This window comes from Gobius niger, assembly GCF_951799975.1.
Source record: "Gobius niger genome assembly, chromosome: 2".
Classification (NCBI taxonomy): domain Eukaryota; kingdom Metazoa; phylum Chordata; class Actinopteri; order Gobiiformes; family Gobiidae; genus Gobius; species Gobius niger.
In genome coordinates this window covers 375,160-400,315 of record NC_136853.1, presented here as the reverse complement: position 1 = coordinate 400,315, position 25,156 = coordinate 375,160, and the positions used below count along the sequence as shown (strand labels likewise).

Here is a 25,156-nt window from a genome sequence, read left to right as displayed (position 1 = left end):
TGATGCATCTTCTCTGAGATGTTTCCTTGGTCTTGCATCCTGGTACAGCAAGTTTATTAAGGATCTTACAGCTGTTGAGCCACTACGTGCAGTGCTCTGAGACTCCACTGATCTGAAGTTTAAATGGACTGTGGACGCAGAATCTAGTTTTACTGCTCTTAAAAGACTGATAGTGGATGGTCCTGCCTTAGCTCTGCATGACCCTGAGTTTTCAACCTACGTTACTACCGATGCGTCTGATTATGGACTTGACACAAATGCATTCAGACCAAAATGAGAGAGTTGTCGCTTTTGCATCCAGAACACTCTCCTGCCGAACGCAGGTACTCTACAGTCGAGCGTGAGGCACTTGCCTGTGTGTGGGCTGTGGAAAGGTGTAGAACTTATGTCTTACCCTACGCACAGATCACCAAGCGCTGACAACCCTGCTCACCTCCAAAGGCTCTGGCCATGCTGGACTGTGAATGGCCAGGTGGTCAGCCCGACTGCTCTGCTTCACATATGACTTCACTCATCGCCCAGGTTACTTAAATGTAGCTGCTGATTGTCTCTCCAGGCTACCCCTGACTGTTACAAATGAGGCCACAGAAGAACCTGACATGATTGCTGCTGTTTTTAAAGAGCCACCAGATAGAAAACGGTTGGCCCAAATGCAAAAAAGGTCTGCCTGAAAACCTTGCTATATACTTCCAGTTCATGATTCACTGATAATGAGAGGGACTGATCGTTTGGTTGTTCCCATTTCACTGCGTGCCAGAGTCGTTGGTTCAGCACATGTGGGACACCAGGGCATAGTCCGCACCAAACGGAGACTACGTGAAATGTGTTGGTTTCCACAACTGGACAAACTTGTACACTCTACCATTGCTCCCTGTGTTAACTGCAAGTTCAGTGATAAGGTTGCCATGACCGCTCCTGCTCCACTTACACCAGTTGAGTTGCCAAGCAAACCATGGGGAAAAGTTGCAATAGACATTACAGGTCCTTTTGAGAATGCTACAAGGGACTGCCGTTTTGCTATTATGCTCACAGACTACGACAGCAAGTGGCCTGAGGTTGCATTTGCAGCTACAGATGTTGTCCTGTGTTCAGTAGAGAAGGTGACCCTACCTACCTTGTGTCAGATAATGGTTGCCACTTCACATCCATCCGCTAACTTTCTGAGTGAACGAGAGATACAGCACTTGAGGTCTAGTGTGTACTGGTGACGTACCAAAGCAAATGGTGCTGTGGAAAGATTACTTAACCAAGCTAAATACTCTTCCAGTGACACAGAAAAGCAAAACACACACCCAAATAAAAACTGTGAAACAAAAGCAAACGAAAATGAAGGAATGCACAGACAAGTGTAGTGAGCGTGTTCGCAGACCTGAGCATGTTCCCAAAGGATCTTCAAAGTTCACTGACTCACTGACTATTGTGAGGAAAGTTGGACAAAACACCTACGTACTAAGTGACGGACGAAAGTGAAATGCTTGAAAACATGCACACTTCTCAAAACAAGCCTTAACTGGTACAGAACAAACCACTGACACTGTACTTGATAGTCTTTCCCTAATTGAAAATCCTAATGAACTTAATGAACCTGTCACCAGACGAAGTCACAGACCGAGAAAAACACCAAGATGGTTTTGTAAGATAAGAGTAAACTGAAGGTAAAGCATTTCTGTTCAGACGGTACTATTGTTCTTTAAGACCAGTATAAAGAAACTTTGTTCTGCTAAAGACAGTACAAGAAAACATGTTCAACAGTGAGATTACAAGTTAATGGTGAAAATATGACGTATTCAATTATTACAAATTCATCATAAGATGCATAGCTGGCATGGCTAATGTAGTTCACAAAACTGCTGGTTCATATGCAATAGTTACTTTTCATACTTCTTTACATATAAGTATTTGCTTCAGAGAAAGGGAAAATGTTATGTTGTGCTATTGCATGTAAAGACCACAAGAGGGAGCTACCTCTGTAATGTAATGCTGTGAAATAAGGTGCAGTGAGGAAAGTAAAGAAAGAACTGAAGCTGAACCTCGTGTGACGCCTGCTTATTCTACATTTTCAACCCTGCAATACCACAACACTGAGCAGAGCTTCTGAGCAGCTCTGGAGAAGAAGAGATTCAGGATTTAAATGTGCAGTACCTGAACACACCAGGCGGAGGCTGCGAACACTTGAGCTACCATCGATGATACAGTGTCTCACCACAGCGTGCTTCTTCACACAGACAGGATCGACGACCCACACTTTAATCTCTTCAGACTCTTGTCTCACTTCTGTAGAAACAGCAGAGCCACAGTCCAGGCCCCGACACACGGCGTCTGCCGCCTCCAGGTCCCAGTGGTAAGTGTAATAGATCGTCACTGGTCTCCACTCTCCTCTGACCTCCGTCTCCAGCGTCCCCTCACAGCGACTGGCCCCTCCCACCAGCCTCAGCGGCTCTGGACACAAGACACAGGTGAGCTCCGCCCCTTACAGACCCCGCCCCTTACAGACCCCGGCCCTTTACCTTGGCAGGTGAGGCTGAGAGTGGGGCAGGTCTCTGGGCCGGTCCTGGTCCGGTTACAGTCCATCAGCTTAGACTCGTTGCCCTCACAGTGGAACGTCTGCCCCAGAGGAGAGAGCGCCCCCTGGAGGAGAGGAGCCCCACAGCCCAGCTCCCTGCACAGCACCTCTGCCCCGCGACGGTCCAAGGCCCCCTCACAGACCCCGGCCCAGGACTGGGCCAGGATCTGCAGAGATCCTGAACACCGGCTCCGCCCCCCGACCAGCTGCACCGACTCTGTGTAAAAGATGAGGTCACAGTCTGAGATACTCTGCAGGAAGTCTCTCCTTTATGTAGAAAAGGTCAGTAAAGTGTCCTGGAGTTTCAGTGTCTCTGATGTGGGTCAGTGCAGAGCGTCACCGCGGAAACAACAAAGTCAAACTTACAAATTAGTTTTCATTTGTACGTTTGACTTTGTTGTTTCCGCCGTGACTTACTTTAGTTTATTTACTTTGAGGACTATGCTCTAGAGTGACTTTGCCCCTTTATATGGAACAACAAATATATAGTTTACTTCTTCATCAGTGGGTTTAAAAAAAGATTTTTCTAATTGGACAACTCCTGAAGACGGATACAAACCTTTATAACTGTAACTGTCTCTCACATTAAGTGTTATTTTGTCCATATCTTTCACTGCTACGCCCTCTAGTGGCAAGGTAGACGGAACAATTATTTAATTTTTTGGTTCCGCCCGACCTTAATTGATTGCGCACTCAGCCAAGCCATGCTACAGCAGCAGCTACGTTTCAGCTCGTTCCCCAAATTGAATTTGAAGGTAAATAAATAAGAAGAAAACAAAGAAACAAGGAGAAAGATATTGGAGGTTTGTTTAACTTGTTTATTTTAGTTAAATCGCCCAATTCGTATCTTAATGTTAATGTTATTTTTAGAAGAGAAATTAAGAGCTTATGGACATTTAGCCCCTCGTGGAGGTCAGCTCACGAGGTTTGTCTTAAGTTTTACATATTTTGTGGTATTGTCAATTTTATTTTAATATTTGTTTGTTTTTCTTTTTTGTGCCCAGTTCTCACGGGTTGCCAAGGTTGTCAAGCCAATAAACCCTGTTTTTTAACTACCTCGTGCCTATGCTAAATCCTTGAGGGTGCTACAGTGAGAACTCTTCTGCTCCGCATGGGTAGATGAGAAGGACGGTGTCGTGCCAGGGATGAGGGAGACCACAGCGCCTCCATGCACCATCTACCAGGCCTGATGCACATCGCCAAAGGACACAACTGCGGGAAGGCCAGGTTCCCCAAAAATGAATGTTGCTTCAAATAAAGGACTCATTAAGATAAATTCATAAAAAATCAGAATGATTTAAAGAGACTGCAATATAAAAGAAGATATTTTTTGTTATTTTTCTAAGAAAGGACTGAAGTAATTTCCTTTATTCGCATTTCGCCTGCAGAGGTTGATTTAATTTTTGTGAAGTTTTACATTTTATTTTGTGAAGTAACCTGAAATTGCATCTATTCTGTATTCTCAGTAATAGCAGATAACATGCTGGTTTATTCAAGACACAGAATGATTGTTTATAGCTCGACTACAAGGTTTTAAGTTTGGACCTTTAAGTTGCATTTTTAAGAAGAAGATAACACTAAGTACAGCTATGGTGCTATAAATACAAGTCATATTGGTTAATTAGCCACAAGTACTGCTCTCTAAACTTAACCTAAACCTTGAGTTCCACGTCAAATCCTAAGTTCAAAGCTAACAAGATAAGCCAAAACCAACTATGGCAGAGTCTGGTGCTAATCCAGAAGTCAATGAGGATATCAATGATGAACAACTTTGTGCAGATGAGCGACCACCAGCAGCTGAAGGCACAGCAGATGACATTGCCACAACCTCACAAGAGCCACGTAAGAGCCAAAGAGTCCGTAAGCTGACGGAGAAGGGCCAAGAACTGCACGATGAGCAAGTAAGGAAGGCTGCACATCGTTTCAGTGTGAGCTATGAGAAGTGGAAGGATGTCACCAAAGATGCTAAAAGGGCTATAGATGGTCAGTGCTCCAAAGATCTGCTGCAAGAACATGTCACTGAGGTAACAAATGCTGCAAGGAATGTGAATGTTGCATATGATGAGTTGAGACACATTGAATCTCCTGATAATGACATAAGACGTAGAATGGACACGTGCGAGGCAGTAACAAGGAAAGTAATTGCGGCTGCTGAAAGATGCTGTAGCCCAATCAAAGAGGAAAGTCATGGAGATGAAGAAGAAATATGGAAAGAGACCGAGTCTGTGTTTAAGTCAGCAGCCTCAGGCAAGATGAGTGTTAAGTCACACCATACTAAGCTCTCTGTTCATTCAAAGGCTTCCTCCAGACACTCCAGCAAGCACTCCAGCAAACATTCAAGTATGTACTATGCTAAAAGGCAAGATGCCGCTGCTGAAGTAGCAGCCAATGAAGCTGCATTGCAAGTTTTAATAGAACAAGAAGGTCATATTAAAGAAATTGAAAGACAAGAAGCAGAAATTGCACAGAAACAAAGAGAGCTAGAAGCTAAGCGCAGAGAAGTGCAGCGACTAGAAACAGTCAAGAAACTTAAGGCAGCTAAAGCACGACAGCAAGCTTACGAACAAGACGAATGTTCAAGTCAAGAAATGTATGACCTACTTCACAGCTCTGACAGGGAAAATGAAGTCAAGCCCAAATACGATGACACACCCATCAAACGGGGCACCTCACCACAAAATGTGAGACCTCAAGAAGTAAACACAACCGACCTGGTCAAGGCATTTGCAGAGACTCTTAGTGCAAATCGTCTTCCTGTTCCAGAGCCTACGGTATTCAGTGGCGATCCACTACGGTACAGTGATTGGAAGACTTCCTTTCAGACTCTGATTGACAGGAAAAACATACCTGCAGAAGAAAAAACATACTACCTGCGAAAGTATGTGAGTGGAGCTGCAAGGAAAGCCATAGAAAGTCACTTTCTACTTGGCACAGAGTCAGCCTACAATGCAGCTTGGAAGATTCTTGAGGAGAGGTATGGCAATCCCTTCATCATAGCCAAAGCCTTTAGAGACAAACTCGATGCATGGCCCAAGATATGTTCCAAAGGCAGTGTTGAACTCCAAGAGTTTGCTGACTTTCTTCGTAGCTGTGAAACGGCTATGTCACAGATTAAAGGGCTCCAAGTGCTCGATGATTGCAATGAAAATCAAAAAATGCTTGCAAAACTTCCAGACTGGCTCACATCAAGGTGGAACAGAAAGGTCACGGAAGCGCAAGAAGAGAGCCACACCTTTCCAAGCTTCAGCCAGTTCGCAAGGTTCATCTCGCGTGAAGCCAAAATCGCATGTAACCCCATAACATCTCTCAGTGCTCTGAAACCAAGTGAAGGTGAAAAGGCAAAGACAATAAAGAACAGGAGCCAAGGCGCAAAGGCCCTAGCGACTAAGTCAAGCGAAAGAGCAAATCCAACATGTGTTTACTGTGAGAAGGTAGGACACAGTCTACTGAAGTGTTGGAAGTTTAAGGATGAAAGTATTGATAAGAGACTGAAGTTTGTACAAGAAAGGAAATTGTGCTTTGGCTGTCTCAAATCTGGTCATCGTTCAAAGGACTGTGAAACCAGAGCTACCTGTGACATGTGAAAAGAAGCATCCTACGTGTCTTCACCACAACCGAACCAAAGAAGAAAGAGCTCAGACAAAGAGTAACAAGACAAAGAGTGGTGATAAGACAAGGCAAAGAAACCCAGATAGCCCACAAGAAGACGTTACACCAACAAGTGAAGCAACGTCCAACAGAGTTATGCAGAACATTAGAGACACTCACACATCCTCCATCATTCCAGTATGGGTGTCAGCTGAAAGCAAGCCAGAGTGTGAAGTTCTTGTGTACGCACTCCTTGATACACAGAGCGACACAACATTCATACTTGAAGAAACAGCAAAAGCTCTGCATACCACAAGTGAACCTGTTCAGCTAAGGCTTACCACGATGTCATCAAGAAACCAAGTTGTGTCCTGTCGCAAGCTCTCTGGTCTACAAGTGCGAGGATTTTACTCAAACAACATCATTCCTCTGCCAGTAACATATGCAAGAGAATTTATACCTGCAAATCGAGATCACATCCCAACTCCTGGAACTGCTAAAGCATGGCCCCATCTTGAACATATTGCTGAAGAGATTGCTCCACTGCAGAGTTGTGACGTTGGCCTTCTGATTGGCTACAACTGCTCTCAAGCACTCATTCCTCGTCAAGTTGTGGCCGGTAAAGAAAATCAGCCATTTGCACAAAGAACTGATCTGGGATGGAGTATTGTGGGATTTGGCAATCTATGTCATGATGATGGAGATGCCTTTGGCGTAAGTCACCAAGTCATCGTGAAGCAGGTGTTACCAAGCATTCAGTCCTCTTCAAGCCTCACCACTGAAGTTCATTATGTTTATAGAACAGAGATAAAGGAAATGGTTGCGCCGGCAGACATCATCAAAATGTTGGAGTCGGATTTTGCCGAGAAGGCATCCGAAGATGCAAAGGTTTCCCAAGAAGATCTCAGATTCTTAGCAAGGATGAAGGAAGGCATTACGCACAAAGTGAATGGACATTACGAGATGCCACTGCCGTTTAAGAGTGAAAGGCCTGACTTGCCTGATAACAAAGCATGCGCTATTCATCGTCTCAAATGCCTGGAAAGAAAGCTCCGGAGAAACAAGCAATACTACATGGACTACAAGAAGTTTATGGAGGAAATCATAGCTCATGGAGATGCTGAAAGAGTCCCAGAGCAAGACATTAACAAGAAACCGGCTTGGTACATCCCACACCACGGGGTGTATCATCCTCAAAAGCCTGGAAAGATCCGCGTTGTCTTTGACGCCTCCGCCAAGTTTCAAGGAACTTCTTTAAATGACCATCTCCTGACTGGCCCAGAGCTAACAAACACCTTGCTCGGAGTCTTGTGCCGTTTCCGAAGAGGCCCAGTGGCCTTTATGTGTGATATTGAACGCATGTTCCACCAGTTCCACGTGTGTGCCCGCGACCAAGATTACCTAAGGTTCTTATGGTGGGAGAATGGCGACCTTGAAACTCCATTTGCTGTCTATCGGATGAAAGTTCACCTGTTTGGTGCAGCTTCCTCCCCAGGTTGTGCTAACTATGGCCTCAAGCATCTGGCTAATGAAGGAGAAGGAAGATTCAGCAAGGAAACCATCAAGTTCATTAAAACAAACTTCTACGTTGACGATGGATTAGCGAGTGTTGACACTGAAGCTCAAGCAATACAGCTCGTCAATGAAGCACGGAAGCTATGCAGTACAGGCAAACTTCGATTGCACAAGTTTATCTCCAACAGCAAAGAGGTTCTAGCCTCGCTTCCAGAAGAAGAATGTGCTGTAACTGCAAAGGATCTGGACATGGTGCTCAGTGGAGTACACATGGAGAGAGCGCTTGGCGTTCAGTGGTGTGTGGAATCGGATCAGTTTCAGTTCAGGGTTACTGTCAAAGAAAATCCACACACCCGAAGAGGAGTATTGTCCACAGTTGCCTCCGTGTTCGATCAACTTGGCTTTGTCTCACCCTTTATCTTGCTGGGAAAACAGATCTTGCAGCAGATGTGTCGAGATAAGCTCAGCTGGGACGACACCTTACCTGACAGTCTTCGACCTCAGTGGGAATCTTGGCTGCTTGACCTAAGAAACCTAGCAGATGTTAAGATTCAGAGGTGTTACATGCCTTCAAACTTCCTGGCCCAGCGGTACGAGCTTCATCATTTCTCCGATGCAAGCGTGTCTGGATATGGTATGTGCACCTACCTCAGAGCAGTAAGCACAACCGGAGAAATCCACTGTTCCTTGGTGATGGGAAGATCAAGAGTTCCACCATCGAAGGTTACGACCATACCACGGCTTGAGTTATCAGCGGCTGTAGTTGCTGTCCGCACCAGTGATATGCTGAAAGGGGAATTGGAAGTTGAAGTTGATCAAGAAACATACTGGACTGACTCCAAGGTTGTACTTGGATACGTCAGCAATGAAGCCAGAAGATTCCACGTGTTCGTTGCAAACCGAGTGGAACGCATCAAACAAAGTACACAAACTACGCAATGGAGGTATGTAGCTTCTGAAGAAAACCCCGCAGACCACGCCTCAAGAGGTCTCACAGCTAAACAACTCGTAGCCTCAAACTGGTTCAAGGGCCCAGACATTCTCTGGCAGAAGGTCGTAACCAGTGGTGAACTTATGGTGAGAGAGCTACCAAGCAGTGACCCAGAAGTTAAGAAGGTTCAAGTCCACAAGGTACAAGCTGAAGAACAAAGGTCACTTTTAGATCGCCTACACAAGTTCTCCGACTGGTCAAGGATGATCAAGGCCATTGCCAGACTCAAGCGCCTTTCGAGAGAGGTAAAGGATCACAAGCAAAGATCCTGTGAAAAAAGCAATCTGCAAGAGAGGAAGGAAGCAGAATTAACAATCATAAAAATGGTTCAAGAAAGGGCATTCGCTCAAGAAATACGATCCCTTCAACATCGCAAGACAATACAAACCGGGAAGAAGGCCATCGGGTTACACAAGTTTTGTCCATTTCTGGACAATGAAGGCATTCTTCGTGTCGGTGGATGTTTAAAACATGCTACCCTGCATTCGAACATCAAGCACCCTGTGATTATGCCAAGAGACAGTCATGTGTCTGCATTGCTTGTCAAGCATTATCATGAAAAGGCATGCCATCAAGGACGAGGAATTACCATGAATGGGCTTCGTGCTAACGGTTATTGGATTCTCGGATGCAGTAAGGTTGTTTCGTCTCACATCTACAAATGTACAAAGTGTCGGAAGTTCAGAAGATGTACCGAAAAGCAAAAGATGGCAGACCTCCCAGAAGAGCGGATGGAAACCACCCCGCCATTCACCTATTGTGGAATGGACTGCTTTGGTCCCTTTTATGTCAAGGACGGCAGAAGGGAGTTGAAGCGCTACGGATTGTTGATCACCTGCATGTGCTCTAGAGCAGTACACATCGAGATGCTCGATGATCTCACCACTGATGCCTTCATCAACGCCTTGCGTGCATTCATCGCCATCAGAGGTGCAGTCCGCCAGATAAGATGTGATCAAGGCACGAACTTCGTTGGCGCTAGGAATGAGTTTGTTGAAGCACTCAAAGAAATGGATCAAGGCAAACTCGGGGAACTGGATGTTGAGTTTCTTATGAATGCCCCAGCGTCAAGTCATATGGGTGGTGTCTGGGAAAGACAAATTCGCACCATAAGAAGTGTACTAACGTCAATCCTGGAACAATCAGCCAAGCAACTTGACAGCTCCTCTCTACGGACATTTCTGTATGAAGTCATGGCAGTGATAAACAGTAGACCACTTACTACAGACCAACTTTGTGATCCGTCAAGCCCAGAACCTTTGACACCAAACCATATACTGACCATGAAGTCCACAATCATCTCCCCACCTCCAGGAAGGTTTGTCAAGGAAGATATTTATCTCCGCAAAAGGTGGCGTCGTGTTCAACTCCTCGCCAACACATTCTGGACTAGATGGAAAAGGGAGTATTTGCTGAATCTGCAAGGCAGACAGAAATGGACGAAGGAACATAGAAATGCCAAGATCAATGATATTGTCCTTTTGAAAGATGAAATACACCCACGAAACCTCTGGAAGTTGGCGAAGATTATTGACGTGTTTCCTGGAAAGGATGGAAGAGTGAGGAAAGTGAAACTACTTATGAGTGATTCATCCCTGGATGATAAAGGAAAACGTGTCTCCAAACCTGTCCACCTAGAGAGACCCATTCATAAAACAATTGTCCTGTTGGAAGCGGACTAAATGAAAAAAAAAAAAGTTCATAACTTGTTGAATACATTAAAAATAATTCATAAGCTATTGATTAGTTCATAAGCAAAAGGTTGTTCTTTAAAAATCACAAGTGATTGGTGGGAGTGTAACTGTCTCTCACATTAAGTGTTATTTTGTCCATATCTTTCACTCCTACTCCTAGGGGCAAGGTAGACGGAACAATTATTTAATTTTTTGGTTCCGCCCGACCTTAATTGATTGCGCACTCAGCCAAGCCATGCTACAGCAGCAGCTACGTTTCAGCTCGTTCCCCAAATTGAATTTGAAGGTAAATAAATAAGAAGAAAACAAAGAAACAAGGAGAAAGATATTGGAGGTTTGTTTAACTTGTTTATTTTAGTTAAATCGCCCAATTCGTATCTTAATGTTAATGTTATTTTTAGAAGAGAAATTAAGAACTTATGGACATTTAGCCCCTCGTGGAGGTCAGCTCACGAGGTTTGTCTTAAGTTTTACATATTTTGTGGTATTGTCAATTTTATTTTAATATTTGTTTGTTTTTCTTTTTTGTGCCCAGTTCTCACGGGTTGCCAAGGTTGTCAAGCCAATAAACCCTGTTTTTTAACTACCTCGTGCCTATGCTAAATCCTTGAGGGTGCTACAATAACTATCCTGATTTTAAGAAAATACTGTATATTTTTTCAATAACTGAGACAGAATATCTTCAGGTAAAAAACTAGATTCTGACAGAATCGAGTATCATTCTGTATCAAGGAACTCATGATGAAATAAATGTTGACTTTTGCTTAATGATAAATGAAATCAATATTCTGGACAATATCATCACAATGAGAGAAATGATCCGAGTGAAACGACTGTGGAGACAAAGCCTGATGTGGATCAGTCCAGACCTTATGGTCATGTGACTAAACCGACCAATGGGCAGGAGCCACAATATTCACTATAATCAGAGTCAGATGCTTTAAAATGACTTCACTCAAAGTAGAATTTAAAAATACTGACCCAAACAGCTACTCGAGTAAAAGTAAAGAAGTACTTGGTGAAATACTTGAGTAACTGTTGGAGTAAAGTCTGATTCATGTTTCATTTTCATGTTAATGAGACACAACCAAAAATAATGTCCAATCAGTTTCCAAAGATGTTAGAAACAAAAAGATTAAGATTAAGTTAGTTTTTTATGTGAGCTGTTACTAAATAAAAGTCCTTGAGTAAAAGTAACTGAGTACTTATCGCCTCGGCCAATGGGAGCAGAGGATTATCTGTGTTAGTTCTGCACGCTCTGTGTCCTCCTCTAGGGGGCACCACCACATTCAATGAACCGACACTGAGCAGAGATTCTGAGCAGCTCTGGAGAAGAAGAGATTCAGGATTTAAAGGTGCAGTACCTGAACACGCCAGGAGGGTGCGGGAAGCATATAGTGAAGAACCGTGGTAGATACAGTCTCTCACAGCAGCGTTCCTCATGCAGTCAGTGAAGACGCGCCACACGTGACTGTGCTCAGAATATCCCTTTGCTGCTTTAACAGCAGAGCCACAGTCCAGCCTCTGACACACGGCGTCCGCCGCCTCCAGGGTCCAGGGGTCAAAGGAGGTCATCTGTCTCCACTCTCCTCTGAGCTCCGCCTCCACCGTCCCCTCACAGCGACTGGCCCCTCCCACCAGCCTCAGTGGCTCTGGACACAAGACACAGGTGAGCTCCGCCCCCATCTACAGGCCCCGCCCCTCTACAGGCCCCGCCCCTTTACCTTTGCAGGTGAGGTTGAGAGTGGGGCAGGTCTCTGGGCCGGTCCTGATCCGGGGACAGTCCATCAGCTTAGACTCGTTGCCCTCACAGTGGAACGTCTGCCCCAGAGGAGAGAGCGCCCCCTGGAGGAGAGGAGCCCCACAGCCCAGCTCCCTGCACAGCACCTCTGCCCCGCGACGGCCCAAGGCCCCCTCACAGACCCCGGCCCAGGACTGGTCCAAGGACTGGTCCAGGATCTGCAGAGATCCTGAACACAGGCTCCGCCCCCCGACCAGCCGCACCGAGTCTGAGGGAACAAACATGAGGTCACAGGTTTCGAGTGGTTAGTGTCAGTGGTTAGTGTCAGTGGTTAGTGTCAGTGGTTAGTGTTAGTGTTAGTGGTTAGTGTGGTTAGTGGTTAGTGTTAGTGGTTAGTGGTTAGTGGTTAGTGGTTAGTGTTAGTGGTTAGTGGTTAGTGTCAGTGGTTAGTGTCAGTGGTTAGTGTCAGTGGTTAGTGGTTAGTGTTAGTGGTTAGTGTCAGTGGTTAGTGGTTAGTGTTAGTGGTTAGTGTCAGTGGTTAGTGTTAGTGGTTAGTGTGGTTAGTGTGGTTAGTGTTAGTGGTTAGTGTGGTTAGTGTGGTTAGTGTTAGTGGTTAGTGTGGTTAGTGGTTAGTGGTTAGTGTGGTTAGTGTGGTTAGTGTTAGTGGTTAGTGTGGTTAGTGTGGTTAGTGTTAGTGGTTAGTGTGGTTAGTGGTTAGTGGTTAGTGTGGTTAGTGTGGTTAGTGTTAGTGGTTAGTGTGGTTAGTGTGGTTAGTGTTAGTGGTTAGTGTCAGTGGTTAGTGTTAGTGGTTAGTGTGGTTAGTGTGGTTAGTGTTAGTGGTTAGTGTGGTTAGTGTGGTTAGTGTTAGTGGTTAGTGTGGTTAGTGTGGTTAGTGTTAGTGGTTTGTGTGGTTAGTGTGGTTAGTGTTAGTGGTTAGTGGTTAGTGTGGTTAGTGTGGTTAGTGTTAGTGGTTAGTGTGGTTAGTGTGGTTAGTGTGGTTAGTGTTAGTGGTTAGTGTGGTTAGTGTGGTTAGTGTTAGTGGTTAGTGTTAGTGGTTAGTGTTAGTGGTTAGTGTGGTTAGTGTTAGTGGTTAGTGTGGTTAGTGGTTAGTGGTTAGTGGTTAGTGGTTAGTGTTAGTGGTTAGTGTGGTTAGTGTTAGTGGTTAGTGTGGTTAGTGTGGTTAGTGTGGTTAGTGTTAGTGGTTAGTGTTAGTGGTTAGTGTTAGTGGTTAGTGTGGTTAGTGTTAGTGGTTAGTGTTAGTGGTTAGTGTGGTTAGTGTGGTTAGTGTTAGTGGTTAGTGTTAGTGGTTAGTGTGGTTAGTGTGGTTAGTGTTAGTGGTTAGTGTGGTTAGTGGTTAGTGGTTAGTGGTTAGTGTGGTTAGTGTGGTTAGTGTGGTTAGTGTTAGTGGTTAGTGTTAGTGGTTAGTGTGGTTAGTGTGGTTAGTGTTAGTGGTTAGTGTGGTTAGTGTTAGTGGTTAGTGGTTAGTGTGGTTAGTGTGGTTAGTGTTAGTGGTTAGTGTTAGTGGTTAGTGTGGTTAGTGTGGTTAGTGTTAGTGGTTAGTGTGGTTAGTGTTAGTGTTAGTGGTTTGTGTGGTTAGTGTGGTTAGTGTTAGTGGTTAGTGTTAGTGGTTAGTGTTAGTGGTTAGTGTTAGTGGTTAGTGTTAGTGGTTAGTGTTAGAGGTTAGTGTTAGTGGTTAGTGTGGTTAGTGTGGTTAGTGTGGTTAGTGTTAATGGTTAGTGTGGTTAGTGTGGTTAGTGTTAATGGTTAGTGTGGTTAGTGTTAATGGTTAGTGTGGTTAGTGTGGTTAGTGTTAGTGGTTAGTGTGGTTAGTGTGGTTAGTGTGGTTAGTGTGGTTAGTGTTAGTGGTTAGTGTTAGTGGTTAGTGTTAGTGTTAGTGGTTAGTGTGGTTAGTGTTAGTGGTTAGTGTGGTTAGTGTGGTTAGTGTGGTTAGTGTGGTTAGTGTTAGTGGTTAGTGTTAGTGGTTAGTGTTAGTGGTTAGTGTTAGTGTTAGTGGTTAGTGTGGTTAGTGTTAGTGGTTAGTGTGGTTAGTGTGGTTAGTGTGGTTAGTGTGGTTAGTGTTAGTGGTTAGTGTTAGTGGTTAGTGTTAGTGGTTAGTGTGGTTAGTGTTAGTGGTTAGTGTGGTTAGTGTTAGTGGTTAGTGTGGTTAGTGTTAGTGGTTAGTGTTAGTGGTTAGTGTTAGTGGTTAGTGTTAGTGGTTAGTGTGGTTAGTGTGGTTAGTGTTAGTGGTTAGTGTTAGTGGTTTGTGTGGTTAGAGTGGTTAGTGTTAGTGGTTAGTGTGGTTAGTGTGGTTAGTGTGGTTAGTGTTAGTGTTAGTGGTTAGTGTGGTTAGTGTTAGTGGTTAGTGTTAGTGGTTAGTGTTAGTGGTTAGTGTCAGTGGTTAGTGTTAGTGGTTTGTGTGGTTAGTGTGGTTAGTGTTAGTGGTTAGTGTTAGTGGTTAGTGTTAGTGGTTAGTGTTAGTGGTTAGTGTTAGTGGTTAGTGTTAGTGGTTAGTGTGGTTAGTGTGGTTAGTGTTAGTGGTTAGTGTTAGTGGTTAGTGTTAGTGGTTAGTGTGGTTAGTGTGGTTAGTGTTAGTGGTTAGTGTTAGTGGTTAGTGTTAGTGGTTAGTGTGGTTAGTGTGGTTAGTGTGGTTAGTGTGGTTAGTGTGGTTAGTGTGGTTAGTGTTAGTGACAGAGTGTTAGTGGTTAGTGTGGTTAGTGTGGTTAGTGTGGTTAGTGTTAGTGGTTAGTGTTAGTGGTTAGTGTTAGTGGTTAGTGTGGTTAGTGTGGTTAGTGTGGGAGCTCGTGGTGTATTCACCTGGTGAGTTTCCGTTCTCAGCAGCAGCTCCTGAAACAGAAGAGTCGTGTCACAAATGGCTGCTGTTGGTCACATGACGCAGAGCCATTTTAAAATGGCCGACTTCAGTAGAGCATATTTTTTACAGTTCTATCGTGATGCTAGAATGAAACGCTTGAAAAGAAGAAAAGTGTGTTTTGTGTAATTTGCATAATTCACAAATCTGAACAAACTCAAATATGAGCTTTTATTTCATTATTGAAGAATGTTCTGCTCGTCAGGACAATGATCTTCTGGACTCTGTTACGCTCTACATTACATCACTCTTTCATTCTGATTCTATTCTCTGCTATAGTAGCCTGATCTGCCCTGGGGCACATCAACAAGAGCGAGGCTGCCAAACAGTGCCTGTGGCCCCGCCCACCAGCACCAACACCCCAGTCACTCATGCACCACATTCATACATAGGTGAGGTGGGACTGGAACCAGTGACCTTAGACTTTACTGTTAGAGGGAAATGCAAATGAGCCGCCACAAGTCAAAACATAAAAACTGATGAAAGACACAAAACGAGGAACATTTTAGAGAAAACTGCACCAAACAATGTCCATGTGTTTTTGGAAACAAAGTCAGGCTCATGTGTGACGTCATTATTGGCTGAATTTACTGCATTTGTGAAGCATCAATGTCTCATTAGATCAATCGTGTAGTTTAAAGTTGAGGCTGAAATCCCACGGTAACTACGGTAACTACGGTAACTACGGTAACTACGGTAACTATGGTTGCAACAATCTGTGATTTTCAGTCCACGGGAATGAACAGGGAAAGGACCTGAAGGCTGCTTCTTTCAGACGGGCATAAACTGCAGGATCATAATCTGCTCTGATAGTTCTACACAGAGAGAGGAAAAGCTCCAGCAGGTGTCGTGTCTATCACACCAGGCACATTGTTGTGCTTTTGGACTTGTATTGTTTGGATAACTCCTACATTTTCTATGCCAGTTGAGGGTGTATTTTTCGGTGATCTAAAATAATGTTTTGTCATTTGGATTTTTATCCCATTGTAAACACTCATAACAACACTCACGTTGTGGGAGCTTCGACACAAAAATGTGCTTGAAACTTTAGAAGGCTGATATTTGACTGACTCTCCTCTTTACATACATATATAAATATTATTACTTTTTAAAAAATGTAACCCTTTATTTGCCAACTTTCTGACCCAAAGTTACTATAGTACATGTTCCAAAAACACAAAAAATTAAATATTTTCAAAATTGAAGGATTTGTTTCTAAGTTCAAATGTGTTTATGTAGCGGTGATTTGAGTAAAACCTTGTGAGAGCTTCGACACAAAAATGTGTTTGGAGGCTATAAAAAACATAAAGGAACAATATTTTGTTTAACTTTAATGTTTCAATTGAAGATCTAACTCTCCTCCTGTCATACATAGCAGGTAAGCTAAACCTTCTGTCTTACTTAAGGAACAAAACTGTAATAGTGCAGTTATGTGTATGACCTGAGGTGGCAGTAATGAGTATACTTACATCCAGCCCCTTTAAAAGAAACTGATGATGTTGTCTGATTTAGAACCTGCTGATTTAGAATTCATGCAATAAAATAACTGCTTGTATTTTATTCTATTGATTAAGTTTGTAAAGCTTTGCTGAACGCTTCCTTCATCTTAAGCAGGAAAAGGGTTTGTCGTTGTTTTATTGCCTCTAAACATATTCAAGAACGTAATTACTACTTATAAATGATAAACGAATACCAGAACGCTGTGAGTCTTAGAAATCATGAAATAATAATTCAATAATACTGTGACAGCGCAGCCGTCAGCGTAACAATTGATCGCATCATAGTGAGTTATGGCAGAATGTAGACCTATTACAAAAAGAGAGGATTTATGATGAAATGTTCATCTGCTAAATGTGTCTCTACAAGCACTTACCGCGGCTGCAGAGGGACCAGGCCATGATGAGGACGAGGAGAGACATATTTCAAAGTCGACAAAGAGCAACTTTAAGCAGGAATGGTCTGAGCTTCCTGTTTAGCACTTCCTTAACAGCTCGTCTGCTGTGGTTTTTGAAAACAAGAACTGTGTTTGTGTAGAGTCGAAGTGGAGGCACAGGGTTAGAAATCATTAACTTGAACCCAGGTCGTTGAATCAACATTGATTTCTGACGTTGAAACTGTGTTAAAGTTGCTGGTTATGTTGAATGTTTACACAGGGTTGATCTTTCATCGATCTGCACAAAAACATCAGATCAACTACATTTATTAACATTGAATCAACATGGGTTCAACAGTTTTTCACCTTACATTTTTTATTGATTTTACATTGAAAAAAATATTATTAAAACAACAGACTATCATTCTTATTGTAGCTTCTTTATTACACAATTTATTATAATAAAACAACATAAACAGGAAATGTAACTAAATTCAGCTTTAATGATGTTTAACAAAGAGGAGACCAGCAGTGTTGGGCACTGAGCAATTTTCCCTGACAATAGTTCAAAGATACCAGTGCCGGAGGTTCATTTATCATTGTCTAGAGCCATAAAACAGATGTTGTGCTCATTTCTTCATTAGATTAAAAAAATAATGTTTGAATCATGCAAGTGCGAAGTCGACTGCCCTGACTCTGTAGTTCTTAAGTCGCCTCTGAGACGCAGCAGACTCTGACACTGCTGAAATACTTGACTCAAAGCTTTGATTCAGAAGGTTTTTCAGAAGGAAGCAAGTTATGAGGCGTCTACAACTGTTCTCATCATAAAGGTGAAAATGTAACAGTGTTATGTGGGCCTAAGTAAGCTTAATCCCCATCAGCTAAGTAGTGCTGCTGAGTTTAACAGTAAAGTATCATGGTAGAGGACCTGAGCAGGCGGAGAAAGAGACCGCCCACGGAGGGGGAGGAAGAGTTTTTTTTTCAGTATAAATTATCTCGGGGGAACGTGATAATTATCTCGGGGTAAAAAAATGTAAAAAACATTTAAATAAAAAATGTAAAAACATTTTTTTGGGAAGAAATATAAAAATATAAAAAAGAAATGACTAAAAAATGCAGCCCCTGCAAGTTCAATAAGTGACTGTAGTTGTATGTCTCTGAAGTGCTTTGTTTGAGCATCATCATTCTGGCTCCTGCTGTAAGAGTAAACGTCCAGTTCAGTGACTGTAGAGTGTTGAGTCAGTTTGTGAAAGTGTAGTAATGCATAATTGTGTCCCGGCTCTTATTTGCTCTTCATCACTTAGATTTTATGGGTTATGCAGATTGTATTCCAACATGGCAACAGCAACAGAAGCTAAGTGAGTGTTATGACTGCATTTTAGTGGATTTGACACGCTGACAACTTGAGGTTTCATTGTGGAACAAAAATAACATAAATGTATGTATGCACTCTGTACTGTTCTAGAAGTGAGTCAGAGATCTTTAAATTCTCCTTATTCCTACTTCAATGTTTCTTAATCAAATTGTCACTTCCCCAGAGTAAAGCTGTAATTAATATTTGTTTGTTTGTTTGTTTGTATACTTTATTGTCCCCGTAGGGAAATTTGTCCTCTGCATTTAACCCATCCTTCGATGCCACTGGGGCAACCCGTAAGGAGCCGTGGGCGACGGCAGTGCCGCACCCGGGGACCCATCTCCATGATGTGGAGCCTGATGGTCAGAATCACCTGGCTGGAGGATTCACCTATTGCTCATGTTTTTAGTGGTAGGAGAAACCGGAGTACCCTGAGGAAACCTACGCAGACACGGGGAGAACATGCAAACTCCACACAGGCCCCGTCCTGGTGGGAATTGAACCTGGGACCTTCTAGCTGTGAAGCGGAGGCGCTAACCGCTGCGCTACCGTGCCGCCCGGTTTATTTACCCACCTAAGGACTATGGTGGTTATCATGGCCTCAGTATTAGTCTGAATATTCAGTGTAATTCAACTGGTCACATGACGAGACACAATGAAGATCTCAAACCTTTTATTACAGACAAAATAAATAACATTTCACTCAAAAGTATTTACAATCTCTGTACAATTCCTTTGTCAAGAAAAATATCATTCTCTGCACAGGTTTATAACAAAACTCCACCAGTTCCACTGTTCACAGTTCTACGTCAGGAGTGGAACCCACAGCCTCCTGTTCCTGCTTAGACAAACCCAAAACAAAGCGGTTGAACGTCCGCAGCTCTGCGCCTTGAAATCCCAACCCCAGCAAACGGACCTGAATTTAAAAACCTAAATAAAACTAAAGTAAACTGACGATCACAGCCTGATGCCCCTGACGAGCGACGCCTCCAGTGTGACGGGAAACTCGTGCAGCGTGACCAAAACCTCGCTCAGGCGGCGGACGGCGGCGCGGTCTCGAAGCAGAGCGGCGTCCTCGTAATACTGCAGCGTCACGGGGCAGTCGGCCAGCAGGGGGAGCCACAGAGCCAGCAGCCGGTCCCTGAGAGAAGAAGACCGTGTCAGTCACAGAGAAACTTCAACTACGGATGGACCGATATCTGTAATGTTGTCAAATGTCGGATATTATGTTCTTTGACTTATTGACTGCGCCGTGATGTCGTAGTTTACTTGAAAGCATCAGTGTAGACGCTGATCTGGCTGGAGCAAATGTTGGCTCCTAAATATTTAAGAACCTCCAGCATAGAAGAAATAGTCTCCAAAAGAAAGTCGGTTTGTATTCATTCATCATTAGAAAAGTGGTTACTAATCTTGTAAATCTACTGTCTGCCTTTTGCCTGCTCTAAACCAACTCTAAATCTTAACATTCTGACCTCATAAGTTTAGTGACATGATTGTTTTGCAAAAGCTTTCCAGAGCTGTGAGCGGTGAAGTCCATCAGATTTGATAAAAGTTTAAACATGTAACTTAAACCACATGGGAGGATACATGTTTAATAAAATAAATTACACAACAAATAGTAGCATATTCCTGGAGTTCCCCATTAGAGGAGATGGTGAAAGTACAGTAATAATAAGTAGGTCTGAGTAAACATCCAACATTGCATTGATCTTTTTAATCTTCTTCTTTTAAAAAAAGCATTGTTTGTTCCATCATAGCATTGTATTCTTTATTTTCCAATATTGGAATGATAATTTGCAAACTTTAAAACATTTTGAGTGAGCCTTTCTATTGATTTTGAACGTTTGAATAAATATCGTCAAAAATGGGATATCGGCAACAGCAGCAAGGTAAATATCGGGTATCGATATCGGCAGAACATTTTCATAACCCATCCCTAAATGATTAAAATGCAATCTTCCCTGTATAAAAGCACTTGAATGATTGCAATTTGTGCTGATTTTGAGTCGGTTTGGACCATTTTATCGCCAATGGAACAATCATGAAGTTCTTTGCTCTGCTTTTGTCTTCTATTAAGTGTTTGAACCCTTAAAAGACCTTAAAAGTGCATAATCCCTGTGATTTTTTGCTCTCATGAGCAGGGCTGGATACCGTTATCCCCCCCTCCCTGATACTTGGTTTTGGATACGGATACTTGAACGATACTTTATTTGACACCTATTCTAAATTATCTGTATCTTAATAATGTTCATTTATTAATTTTCTATCCATTTCTTTCCAACATAGAAACTTCCTTGAACTACAAAAAGGCAGAAAAAAAAAACATTTTCCCTCCATTTTCCCATTTTGTTTTACACATTTTTATTTCTGCCCCAAATGTTCCCACTTGTTTCTTTTTTACTTTTTGCTAAATTTCTCCTTATTTTCTCCAAAAGGTACTAGATTTTTTTCCAATTTTTAACCCAATTCTGCTCCTTTTTTTTTTTAATTGCTCCAAATTTTCCAACTTTCCCTCCGAAATTTTAATTCCCCCCAGTTTGTTTCGAAATTTACCTGTATTTTTCCACTTTTTTCTCAATTTTCCTCCTTATTTTCATTTTTTTTTAAACTTATGTTTCACTTTTTTCTTTTTAAATTTGATGCATCAAAACTTGAAGATGTATATCTCTTTTCAGTTCCTGTTTTTGATACTTTTATTTTTAACTAACCCTTTCTTTTCGATGCCAAACTGGTATGGTTTTAACGGTGCGCAGCCACATAAGTGCCCTTTGGGGAGAGTGCCTGAGCTCAGGCTTGTGCTTCTCCTTTTCAAAGACTCTCATCATGACATGGTCTTTGACTCTTTAGTCTGCAGGTCAGTCACCTGGTGCCCAGACACACGAGCCGCTGGAATTTGCCGTCCTTCCCGACGCTCTGCGAGGACGAGCCGATGGCCTGAACGTAACGGCACAAAGAGCAGCGGCCCTGGTCCTGATCCCTGAGGTCCCCCATACGGTCAACGGAGTCCAGGTGAGACACGGCCTTCTCTGGGGAAAGACACACAGGGGGGACGAGCTTCAGTGGCTTTTAGGTGAATAGAATGGACATTTAGGTGAATAGAACAGTAAATATAGACATAAATATAGCTTTAACTTTATAAAAGGCTGCAGAGCTGTGGAATCAGAGCAGCCTCAGGTGGAAACAACAAGCTGACTTTAAGAAAAACATGCTTCGCCAATTCTGCATTTTGAATGAAAGTCTTTGACAGGATTTGGTGTGTTCAGAAAAAACCTAAATGCCATTGTTCTGACATTATTGTGATTTTAACATTTTACGTAGATACAGAGACAAACATCTGCGAGAGGCAACGAGGCGTTTCAAGGAGAAAAATATCCTTAGGTTTAATCGTTCTGCAGTAAATGGAGCGGGATGGTCAAAGAGAGAGTGGGAGCTTTATGTAGTAGTTCTGCCTGCATGCAGGAGGGGGCGCTGTGGCCGCACTCTCACCCACAAAGTCCCAGACGAAGATGGTTTTGTGGAAGAGCCGGGAGGATTTGAAGCCGTGATGAAAGAGCTGCTCCAGAGCCGTGACCAGGCTGTTCTCTCCGCACAGCAGCAGCGTCAGACTCCCCCTCTGGAACCACACATCAGACCAGCTTTAGCCCCCCAAAAAACTGAATAACTCCCCCTCTGGAACCACACATCAGACCAGCTTTAGTCCCCCAAAAAACTGAATAACTCCCCCTCTGGAAGCACACGTCAGACCAGCTTTAGTCCCCCAAAAAACTGAATAACTCTCTCTGGAACCACACGTCAGACCAGCTTTAGTCCCAAACACAAACTGAATAACTCTCTCTCTGGAACCACACGTCAGACCAGCTTTAGTCCCAAACACAAACTGAATAACTCCCCCTCTGGAACCGCCCGACTCCAGTTGTGACTCGCCTCTTTCTCCGGTTTATGAAAGTGCTTGATCATGTTGTTCACCACTTCTCCCACTGCGTCCTGGATCTGCCCCGTGGTCGGTTCTGAAATCACCAAAGTAAAAACGCGCTGAAACCACCTGGGAACCTGCGGGAGTAAAGTGATCTAAGAGGAACGTACTGTTTCCTTTGGCCGTGATGCTGCTCAGACTGACCCGTCGTGTCTGGGACGGGGAGCTCTGCTGAGGGAGCGTCTCCTCCTCCCCACCACCAGGGGGCAGCAGCTCTCCGATCAGCACCCGCTCCAGACTGCCATCGTCCACGCCTTTGCCCAGCCAGCGCCCGCACGGGAATCTACCACCAAACACACATTCACACGTATTTAGAGACGGACTTTTTCTGGCTGATGTTTCCAAATGTCTATAATCCTGTAAAAAAATAAACATACCTGGCCGCTCCAGCAGTGGCCGTACTGAGTATTCACTGATAGTTTCTGTACTTTTCCAGTGGCATTTTGCGCAGCAATCAGAAATACAACTGTGGAGGTTAAACCTAACCCAGCGACTGAATTCTCCAGGGTCTGAGCTTCATGTCCACATTGACTGAGGTTTAGTGAAACTTGTGTTTAAAGGAACAGGCCAGCGTTTTTCCACACTGAGATATGTTCTTACCTGAGCTGTGACGAGTTCTTTAGGACCTGTCTGATCTTCAGTCACGTAAACACAGCGCAGACGGCGTTAGCATTTAGCCCCTCCCTCTCTCCTCTATAGCTCCAAAACAGGTCAAGATAGAAGCTACCAAGCTCTTCCACGTGTTCCCTATTTAAATATGGTTACGTGAAGTGTTCCACTACAAAGTATAATTACACACAATTAAACAATGTGGATTTTCTAAGCGGATAAAAGGGAAACTATAATGTAAGGCGTAATAATACCAGGAGTAGTTTGGCATCTGCGCAGTAAAGTGAAGATTACTGCGCGGATTTCAAACTTGTGTTTTTTGTCATTTTTTGTTTTCATTTTTTTGTCATTTTTTTTGTAAATTTTTTGTCATTTTTTGGTCATTTTTTGTAATAAAAAAATTGTCTGTTTTTTTGTCAGTTTTGTGTAATTTTTTGTAATCATTTTATTTTATTTTTTTAATTGTCAGTTTTTGTCATTTTTTAGTCATTTTTTTTGACATTTTTTTGTAAATTTTTTGTCATTTTTTGTCCGTTTTTTTGTAATTTGGCATCTGGTTTTCGAACTCCTCCTGGTATTATTACGCCTTACAATATAGTCCCCCCTTTTATCCACTTAGAAAATCCACATTGTTTAATTGTGTGTAATTATACTTTGTAGTGGAACACTTCACGTAACCATATTTAAATAGGGAAAACGTGGAAGAGCTTGGTAGCTTCTATCTTGACCTGTTTTGGAGCTATAGAGGAGAGAGGGAGAGGCTAAATGCTAACGCCGTCTGCGCTGTGTTTACGTGACTGAAGATCAGACAGGTCCTAAAGAACTCGTCACAGCTCAGGTAAGAACATATCTCAGTATGGAAAAACTGTGGCCTGGTCCTTTAACAAACTTGTAGGACTTGTCTCTCTGTTCCCCTGAGGCCGAGAGACCTGTGGGTGGACTTGTTTTAAAGTCCTGACTTCGCTCTTTCCAACACAACAATGGGAAAGTCTTGATCACTTTCAGTCCCAGAGACATCGTCTTTCATCAGCGCGACATCGGCCGATATTGTAAAATCCTCGACATATTGACCGGGTGATTTATCGGTTGATCTCTACCTGTAGGTGTGTCCGGTGATCTCGTTCCGCACCAGGACACAGTCGACGAGCCAGTTGGCCAACAGCCCCGCGTTGTCGTGGCCGATCTGAGCCGTGGTCAGCTTCCCCAGGTTCAGACACTGCACCGGAGGAAACACAGCATGAACATCAGAACAATCGTGTTATTGATCCCAGTGAACGCTACCTCGAAGCCCGTCTCCAGCAGGTTCTTGGGGATCTGCCGGACTCCGCTGTCTCGCAGGTCTCCGGACACGCAGACCCAGGGGTTAGAGGTCAGGAGGCTGTTGCTGAGCTTCTTCATGGGCACGATGGCCACGCGGTACGGGATCACTGCAGGGAACACACACTCCTGTTCCTCTGCCTCATGTAGTGCAGGTTATGTAGTGCTGCTGAGTGTGTTTGGACTCACTGACGGTGGAGTAGGCGCCGGTGAAGCAGAAATAGTCCACAGCGTTGAGGGACAGAAGGTGGAAGAGGAACTGCTCCTTCTCCTCCTCGCAGCGAAGGAACGCGTACCGTTTATACAGCTTTCTGAAAAAAACAGACAGGGAAAGGTCGAACGGAGGATTAATCCATGAACGCAAGATAAACAAGGAAGGAGCAACTCAAATCCAATGCTTTTTAACGGCCAGTGGACAGAACAGGGTCTTTGGTCCGTCTTAAGTCTTTATCTGGAGTCTTTGTTTGACTCACTTGCTCAGGCCGTGGCGGGACAGCAGCTGCTTGAGGTGCTGGGACAGAGTCTTCTTCTCCAGAGAGAGGCGGATCCAGGCCCGAGCTCGCCCCACGTCCGTCCTGATCTCTGACATCAGCTGCACGTGCCTGAGGAGACCGAGGATTACTCACAACCCCACAGAGGAGACCAAGGATTACTATAGACCCACAGAGGAGACCAAGGATTACTCACAACCCCACAGAGGAGACCAAGGATTACTCACAACCCCACAGAGGAGACCGAGGATTACTCACAACCCCACAGAGGAGACCAAGGATTACTCACAACCCCACAGAGGAGACCAAGGATTACTCACAACCCCACAGAGGAGACCGAGGATTACTCACAACCCCACAGAGGAGACCAACGATAACTATAAACCCACAGAGGAGACCAACGATAACTACACTGCGTTCAAAATTATTATGCAAATGACATTTTTCTCTGATTTTCTAAACTGTCGACTCAAATGAGAGTCAGCATCATTTTCAAGTCTTTAACTGGTCGAGGATCATTTAAATGTGGTGGAAAAAATCTCCCAGTGATAAAAGTATTTTTTTCAAAAATAAATATA

At 43.5% G+C, this 25,156-nt stretch overlaps 2 protein-coding genes across 2 annotated transcripts in view; both read right to left on the bottom strand.

Moving 5' to 3' along the window:
• The window catches only part of LOC306959957 (scavenger receptor cysteine-rich type 1 protein M130-like), a gene marked incomplete at both ends in the record, with an annotated part of 32,601 nt that extends 15,742 nt beyond the window's left edge, over positions 1–16,859 (bottom strand). The window contains 3 exons of the mRNA XM_079552215.1: positions 11,716–12,003; positions 12,076–12,360; positions 16,835–16,859. Coding sequence (XP_079408341.1) covers positions 11,716–12,003; positions 12,076–12,360; positions 16,835–16,859 — 598 coding nt within the window. The remainder of the gene's footprint in view (positions 1–11,715; positions 12,004–12,075; positions 12,361–16,834) is intronic.
• A 2,055-nt stretch (positions 16,860–18,914) lies between these two features.
• Positions 18,915–25,156, bottom strand: part of LOC306959956 (DENN domain-containing protein 5B-like) — a gene marked incomplete at its 5' end in the record, with an annotated part of 67,868 nt that continues 61,626 nt past the window's right edge. The window contains 9 exons of the mRNA XM_079552214.1: positions 18,915–19,329; positions 21,052–21,214; positions 21,675–21,801; positions 22,113–22,195; positions 22,272–22,444; positions 23,868–23,986; positions 24,052–24,197; positions 24,277–24,398; positions 24,561–24,689. Coding sequence (XP_079408340.1) covers positions 19,146–19,329; positions 21,052–21,214; positions 21,675–21,801; positions 22,113–22,195; positions 22,272–22,444; positions 23,868–23,986; positions 24,052–24,197; positions 24,277–24,398; positions 24,561–24,689 — 1,246 coding nt within the window. The 3' untranslated portion in view covers positions 18,915–19,145. The remainder of the gene's footprint in view (positions 19,330–21,051; positions 21,215–21,674; positions 21,802–22,112; positions 22,196–22,271; positions 22,445–23,867; positions 23,987–24,051; positions 24,198–24,276; positions 24,399–24,560; positions 24,690–25,156) is intronic.